The sequence below is a fragment of the Helianthus annuus genome, chromosome 3 (genome assembly GCF_002127325.2).
Source record: "Helianthus annuus cultivar XRQ/B chromosome 3, HanXRQr2.0-SUNRISE, whole genome shotgun sequence".
Taxonomy (NCBI): domain Eukaryota; kingdom Viridiplantae; phylum Streptophyta; class Magnoliopsida; order Asterales; family Asteraceae; genus Helianthus; species Helianthus annuus.
The window spans coordinates 143,116,117-143,125,046 of record NC_035435.2 but is presented as its reverse complement, the minus strand read 5'-3'; the positions used below and the strand labels follow the sequence as shown (position 1 = coordinate 143,125,046).

The window sequence follows — 8,930 nt, the reverse complement described above, 5'->3', positions numbered from 1 at the left end:
AAGGAGTTTTACACATCCGTTTGACCCGAAACCTTTTTCTACTGATTTTGTATGATGAATAAATTATTATAAGACTTCTGGAAATATAAAAATCTCAGATTTTATTTGAAAACCCGAAAACGCCCTTAAATCGTATTTTTAGCATTTTAAGCGCATAGTAAGCGTTGTACTTGTTTTAAACCTATAAAACTTATACCTACTGATGTAAATCACATATTTTCATATAACAACAGTAAGTATGATATTTTGAACTCAGGTTTCCAGTTTTGGCATTTTTAGCCCTTGTGAAATTACTAAATTGCCCCTACGGTGCATAGTTTGGCTTTAAATGAGATATTTGATATATGGGTCATACCCTACTGATATAATATGTTATATTAAGTATATTTACTGTATGAACCAGACCCGAAACTCAGATTTCTAATTTTACCCTTTTATTATCTTTTAAATGACCAAAATGCCCTTCTAAGGCATAAATTGAGTTTTAAAATTATCCCGGGCAATATAGAACATAACTCACTGATATAGTATCATATTTTAAGCATATTATCTCAGGGAACTTGCATTTGAATCTTTTGGCTACCCGTATCGTCCTTTTCGCGTTCGGTTCGGTTTACGTAACTAGTTTGCGTAAATTGACCGAACCGGGTCAAACGATATCATTTTTATTTCAAAATCCAGAATGTATTTAGTATACCCATATTATACAAGTATTCAAACTTGTCGGGTCTAAATCACATTCTATCCGGTCTTTCGCTTAATCGTGCGCAAACCGTATCATTCCTAAAACCAATCGGTCAAAGCTTAAGCTTAAATAAAAGGCCGTTAGGAATCTAATAGGTTAATTATAAACCTTTGTTCCAGATTAGGAAGCCCGGTAAAAGCTACCACCACTTATCGTTTGTGACTTATACTTGCTCAGGTAAATACATTTTGACTTATTTTCCCTATACGGGCTTGGGGTACGGTATTTAAAATACCGCTTGATCGGGCGCACAAGTCCTGCTCCTTATAGGTGTTCAGTCTTGAATAGCTTGTGCGACTTCGTTTAAACAGTTTTGTCTTACTTAAAAAGGCTTTGGGGGGTTGTTGACCGTGTCCCGGATATCCTTGGCATTATCTTACGAGATGGCCACGACCAGAGCACGGGGTGTAGGCGTACACCCGTCGTGTATAACTCTTTAATGTGGTGTGTCAATTAAATCTCTAGCCCGGACAGTAGATCCCGGGCCACCAGAGATATAAGTGCATGTAATTCGTTCACAAGTTTATATTTTATAATTATCCCAAGTTAATAAAAATATTTATGCCTTGTGCATTTAAATCAATTTTCAATCATTTTCAAAATGAGTCAGTCGATTTGTATTTACCAGTGTAAACTGACGTATTTTTCCCAAAAGATTAAGTGCAGGTACTATACGGAAATAGGCTGGCTGTTTCCTAGAGAGCGTCCACAATAGTCTCGCAAACTCGGACGACATTTATCTGTTGAACTATTTATTTCTATTTTTATTTGATCCGCCTGTGGATCCATTTCAACTACTGTGATATTTATTATTACACTTTATTTAAAAGTTGAAATGTTTCTATTCTGCTTCCGCTGTGCATTATTATATTGTGTTGATTGTCTATGACGATGCCAACTACGTCACTGTACCCCACACCGGGCCCACCGGTGACACGTGGAAATGGGGGTGTGACATAAGAGGCAACGAGTTTCGCCTTTTATTCAATAACTACTACTCATATTTTTTTTGTATTTTCTCAACGATTTTTTTTTATTCTCTTTTTTTCGCAACATTTTCTGATTGATTTTTTTTTTTTTGCAAACATAACCATACAAACAAATAATCCTACAATCGAATTTTCATCACACGGGTTTAAAAGAAAAGGTTTAACGGTTATGGGCTAAACGGGTGTCAAACGAAAGGTTTAGGCTCAAAGTGGGCGACTAGGGGATTTGTTTGGGTAAGGATAAATAATTGGTGTAAAACGGAAAAGGTTTACCTAATGCCTTGATCATTCTTGTGCTTGTATTCGGTCTATGGTCTCAAACGTATCGAAAGTTGCAAGTTCTACAATACATGACTAATGGTCCACTCAAACAAAGAAACACACATATGTAATTCTATGATATAAAAGTGGCTCAAAACCTCACATATCTAAAAGGGTATGGTATGTGACATGCATAAAATACTAGTTTCTTAGGCGGATTATTCCCAAATAACCACCCGCTAAATACCCGTCATGCTATTAATTCGAACTTGACCATGACAACAGACCAAATGGGTTGTGACATCCCTCGTTGACTTAGTTACTTGTGCTTTAAGATTGCTTTTTAAACAAGACATTTTTGAAAATTTTTGAAATTTTCCCCCATCCCCACACTTGAGGTAAACATTGTCCTCAATGTATAGTGTTTAAATGAACGGGTCAAAAATCGAAAAACTTTTACTACTCCCCCATCCCCACACTTGAGGTAAACATTGTCCTCAATGTGTAAGAACTAGAGTTTTTTAAAAACGCACAAGGGATGTGACACGACTAACTTCCCCAAAATTTCTCCCCAGAAAAATAATATACAATTTACAAACCACTTATTTGCTAACTGAAAATCAAAAGTAAAAAGAAACGTATGCACCTGATTTTTGAGCTCATTCCTCGTGTGTTCTTCTTCTCTTCAAGAAAGCGGTTGTCCCACGAACACGATGTACCTACAAATCTTAACCTTTGTGTAGAAGCATGCTTCTCACAACCATCAAAATTTGTTAGTTACCTAGTTCTACCACTTTTATGAAACTATTACCAAGCCATACGTTATTTCACTTTGATTTATGTGGAAAATAATTTACAACAATAACAAACCTAACTCACTTTCGTAGGAATCACGGTTGCATTTAGCGCATGCAACAAGCCCTTTTAAACCCCCCAATAGCTTGGAAGGACGAGTAGGTCTCGTGAGGGTTATATAGGGAACACACCCACAACGTTCATTTATCTACTAAAACAAAATAACAAATTATACAACAACAACAATACTAACTAAACTACGAATAACAACTAAAACGAAATGCGAAATAAAATATACAACAACAATTAACTTACCACCTCATGGTGGTCGAATGGCATGCTTGCCGTCCACGAGCTCCTCAAAATAACCCACCGGTGATTCGTACCATTTGTTGCCAAACGGTCCAAACTTCCTCACCTCCTCTTCCTTTTTCTTTTCTAGAGGTGACTTCTTTGCTTTCTTCTTCTTGACCGTATTCTTCTTTGTTTCTCCAAACCTACCAACCATAGCACAAACCTTTTTGTTTGGATTCATGTCCTTTTTAGGACACTTATCCTCACCGAGTGGGTTAGTAAATTTTGGAAAAACATTTAAATTTAATTCTTGGTCCCCAAACTTCATGCTTACCGTTCCCGTTGCACAATTTATGATGGCATTAGCTGTTGCAAGGAACGGTCTACCCAGTATGACTATCGGCTGGGTGTCCTCAACACACCCAACATAGTCTACTACCAAAAAGTCCATTGGGTAATAGCAATCTTCCACCTTCACAATCACATCTTCCACCATCCCCCTTGGATGCGTGGTAGTCTGATCGGCCAATACCACGGGAGTATCAAACTTTTTCAATGGACCAAAATCGTATTGGTCATACAAACTCCCGGGCAAGATGCTCACACAAGCTCCAAGATCGAGGAGCGCCCTCTCGATTTTAAATGCTCCAATTTGAATTGGAATAAGAGGATCTCCGGGATCTTGAGCTTTTTGGGGGAGCGCACTCGATAAAACGGCACTAACATGAGATATCAAATCAACCGGTTCGGGTAATTTGTTGTGCCGTTTTTCGATGCTTAACTCCTTTAAACATTCCACATAGGCCGGAACCTTTTTAATGTCATCGAATAACGGTAAATTAATTTTTGCATGTTTAAAATTTTCCCACCTCCCGTCCTTCAGTGGGTACCGTTCCTCAACTTTTGATGCATTAATCGGTTTAATTTGATTTAAACAATTTTCACAAAAAGAATTTTTATTCATTTTTTCAATTATAATTTGTGAAATCGTTTCTTGTTCATTTTTACTTTCCGACTCATCTCTAGTATTTCCCACTACACCATCAACGCATTGTGGTGGTGGAATGCTTTCAACACTACTACAAACCTCATCATTTGAAAGAAGACTTACCGCGCTAATGTGTACATTCCTTACATTGCCCGTGCTTGAGCTTTGATGCTTAGGGTTCACCGTGGTGTCACTTGGGAGCTTTCCCATGCTCCCCCTCATTTGTGCCATTTCCTCCGCAAGTTGGCCCACTTGTTTTGCTAATGCTTCATGCGATTTGTCCCGAATTTCGTTCTCCTTCTTGGACTCTTGCATCATTGAAAGCATTGCATCCATTTTGGCACTCAAATCACCACCACCTCCTTGATTATTCGTCGACCTGTGACCATCTTGATTGTAACTTCTTTGGCGAGTTTGGTGCGAATACCCACCTTGATTCCCCGATTGAAAATTCGGGTTCATTTGGTTGGAGGCATTACCATACCTAAAGTTAGGATGGTTCCTCAACCCGAGGTGGTAAGTGTTGGAGTTCATATCATATTGTCTTTGGTCCCCATACACTTGATTTGCCTCTACGGTGGCTCGACAATTCTCAGTCCGGTGACCGATGTCTCCGCATTCTTCACATACGGTGTATTGCACCGCATTCACTTCCCTTTTCTTCATGCGAGCCAACTCTCGCTCTAACGTTTCAATTCGATCCTTAGAATTCGCATCACGATCAGGCCAAGACCTTGAGGTGGGGTGCTTTTTTGCTCGATCAACCTATTCTTTCTCTTTTGACCGTTTGCTCATCCGTTCCAAAAACTCCCAATCATCGTCTTCATGGTTGCTCAAAAGAGTCCCGTTACTTGTCGATTCGAGACGATTCCATGTTGTGTCATCCAACCCACGTACAAAACACTTCACTAATTCCCACTTTTCTATTTGGTGATGTGGGCATCTCCTCATCAATTCTTTAAATCGAGTGAATGCTTCATACAATGGTTCACTCGATAGTTGCCGAAACGACCTTATTTCATCCCTAGCGTCGTCGGTCTTCGCCATCGAATAGTATTCGTCTAAGAAGGCTTGTTGCATCTCACCCCATGTCCGGATGCTATTCGCCGGAAGTGTGAGAAACCATTGCTTTGCCTTGTCTTTCAACGAAAATTGGAACAAACGAAGCTTGACCTCCTCTAGTGCAAAGTTGTGCCCCCCAATAGTGTTACAAATGGAAGAGAACTCCGCCAAGTGCGTATACGGCTCATCATTCGACCTCCCATTGAAGTGGGGAAGTATATTGATGTAATGCGGTTTACAATCAAACATCCTCCGTTCGCATACTATCGGACAATCATTTTCGGTAACTATCGGTCGGAAACGGTCATTCACTCCCCGTGGAGGTTGTCGACGACGTTGTGGACCGTTAACTTCTTGATCAACCGGCCTTCGGTTGTTCCTTCTATCACCTCTTCTTTCATCCCTTCCTTGATCTCTACCTTGATTACCTCTTTGATTGCCACCCCCCACAAAACGAGGAATCCGGTTCTGGTTAGCATTATTGTTGTTGTTGCGAAACCCACCATTCCGGTTCCGTTGGTAATCGTTTCGTGGTTGACGGTTGTTCTCGTAACCATCATTTCTTCCGTCTCCATACCCGTAATCGTCATCCCCAACATAATTGGCATTTTGATAGCCAAATTCTTCATCTTCATACCCTCTTGCATTATAGCCATTACCCCGATTCACGTATCCCCAATCTTCGTCATCGTTAGCCCGATCATCATAGTACCCCCCATCGTTCGAATTTTCCGTATGAATGCTTACATGTTCCGGCGATTGGTAACCGGGAACACTAAACGGCTCATCATCGGGAATGGCGTTCCTTAAATCGTCTATGTTGAAGAATGGGTCTTCGTTCGCGGGATTGCCACGATCTCGGTTGCCTCGGCGGTCGGAATTGACATTTCGATCATCAATGTTTAGGGGTAAGGATTGGTGTCGATGAAGGTTTTGTTGTGGTGGTGTTCTTTGGGTATTGTTGGGATTTTGGTTTTCCATTGAATCGGTTTCAATAGATGGTGTGAATTGTGGTGTTTGGTTGGTTTGATTAGAAGCAAGAGTTGCTTCTAACCGGCTTGCTAGGTTTCTTCTTGCGACTCTTTCGATTTCCGGTTCGTAGACTAACGGTGAAGTCCTCCCGGAATTCCTTGTATGCATGCACTACCTGTAATCTGCACAAGTAACACACCCGCGTAACAAGGAAAAAGACAAAGTGCAAAAAGAATTTAAACAAATTAAACATATAATCACGTAAATTCAAACAATAATCCAAACACAAAGCGCACGCACTCCCCGGCAACGGCGCCAAAATTTGATCGGAGTGTCGCGCTCCGGTCAAAGATAATATTTATAAGCCCAAATTACCCTTAACAATGTGTTAGTGGTAGTAAGGGGTCGATCCACGAAGAGTATGTGGTTTGTGTATGGATTCGAATGAATTATAAACAATTGTCACAATTATGAAGCTTGCTAAAATATTTTTGGGTTTTCGTTTAATTGAAAGATGTGAAATTGGATTACTGAAATTGAATTACTTACTTGACAACTACTACTTAACGATTGCACGAATTTTGGATATTAGAACAATAATAATAAAAAGGAATCACACCCGGGTTCGGTAATTATTAACCTAGGATTTCTACAAGTTCTAGTTTCGACTCAATTGCATTTGATTAACGGATTTAGTGTACCGTGACTTAGGTGCTACTAACTATCAACGCCCCGAAGAACGGACAAAAAGACACTTTGTAATCAACACAAGTAAATCCTAACAATGACAATGTACAATTACATATCACCATTTCGCAAAGTCATAACTTTTAACATCGCTCGACAATTCACGAATTCGTAACAAATGTAATACTATTGTCAAGAGTTTCAAAAACCAAATACAAATTGTCACTAAGTTAAAACAAGAACAATTCAAAACCCTAGAATTAACAACTACCTACACCGGGGTGAAACCGAGATGATTAGCCGCTCATGGTTGAAGAAGCTTGATCACCGGATGTTTGGAACGCGGAAGGATTCATCTTGAAGCTTGATTGGATGGAGAATGATGAAGGTTAGTGATGGATGGTGATGGTGGAGAATGGTGAGTGATTCGATGAACTAGGGTTTGATGATTGGTGGTTGTATTGTGGTGATGGTGATGATTCTCGGTTGCAGAGATGATGAAGATTGAATGGTAGGTGGTAGATGGATGGTAATGGCTCCAAGAATGGTTTTCAAACTCCAAAGTGAGTGTAAGTCCCGTTTCTTGGTCAAAATTGATGTTATACCTCGTCCCCAACTCAAAAATCAAGTTTTTTCGCGATATGAGAATGCAGATGGCGTCGCCGACGGCCATTTAGGGCGTCCCCGACGGCCCTTGGAAGTCTTAGTTTCGCCCGACGGCTTAATTAGCTGTTTATGGAGGTTTTTGGCCGACGGAACAATCCAGAGGGCGTCGCCGACGGCCCTTGTGGGCGTCCCCGACGCTGCCTGGTTTTGTCGGTTTCGTCCAAAACTGTTTTCTTCATAACTTTTTCGTTATAGCTCCGTTTTACTCACCGTTTTCGCCCACGTTCTCGTAATTCAGCCCTCTATCATGCCATCTTCCAATATATTCATTTTAGATCCATCAACATTCCCCAAAATACATCCAATCTTAGTGATTAACCCGGTTTTCTTCATTTCACATCCCCGGTTGATCCGTTTCGCGTCCCGGTGCTCCGTTTAGCTCCCGATTAGCTCCTTAAACTCTTTTAGACCTGTAAAACACAAATCTCATTAAAAGTAGGCTATTCAAGATTAAAAGCTACGTAAAACCATCAACTTAAGCATATACAATCACCGGTTTTCAACTACGTATCAGACTCATCGCCGGCGGTGATCCTCTGTTCCACCGACGCCGTCGTAAACTGCCACAAATCATTCAATTGAACCACTCATCGTGACAACAACAGGTTTGATTCCAGATCTGAAGTTCCAGGTTCGTCGTCGTAAACTGCCACAAATCATTCACTGAAGTTCTAGACCTGCTTTTGAATCAACAACAGGTTCTGAAGTTCCATATCTGATTTTGAACCTTATTCTGAGTTGATTGCATTTTTTGTTCATCTGAGATGGGTACTTGTTCGATTGTTGGTGACGGTAGCATAGGTTGATGCTTGATTTCACATCTGAACACAGGTTGATTCTCTTTTGGTGAAGAAATATAGGGTGTTGTTGAAATCATCGGTGGCGGTGGGTTTCAAGCTTGATTTTAGGTTATGGTTGTTGATTTTGGGTTGTGGGTGTTGTTGATTTTGGGTGTTTTTTTATGGTGACGGAGGTGGTTGTGGTGGTAGGAAGTAGGAGGTCATGGTAGTAGATGGTGGTGGCAGGTGGTGTTTCTAGAGAGAGAATGATATAGAGAGAGAGGTGAGGGAGATAAGCTTAACATCGATGATTGTGTAGGTTTCTAAAAGATTAGCTTTATAAATATATATTTAATATTTTTATTGAAAGGGTAAAAAGACAAATTTGCCCTTATGTGGGGTCTATGTGACCAAATTTAACAAAAAAATTAACTGGGTTTGCCCTAAAGGACATAACGTGCAAGATTTTGAAACGTTAAGGACAAAACTCATCAATTTTAAAGGTAAATGACAGCGCCTGAAATTTGGGACAAACATAAAGGACAAAACTTGTAATTTACTCTTAATATTAATATAAATATATATAATATAATATGTGTTAACCAAACTCTAAAGCAGTCGAGTTCACCAATGTCTCTCTACCTTGAAGGAGATGGCGACGGCAATATCGCTCCGTCGGAGCTCGTTTATCA

General features: G+C 40.1%; 1 protein-coding gene across 1 annotated transcript; it reads right to left on the bottom strand.

The window, feature by feature from the left end:
* Positions 1 to 3,109: 3,109 nt before the first annotated feature.
* Positions 3,110 to 4,738, bottom strand: LOC110932152. Its single transcript, XM_022175510.1, has one exon. The coding sequence runs from the start codon at positions 4,736 to 4,738 to the stop codon at positions 3,110 to 3,112; it is 1,629 nt and encodes a 542-aa protein (XP_022031202.1).
* Between the last annotated feature and the right edge of the window lie 4,192 nt (positions 4,739 to 8,930).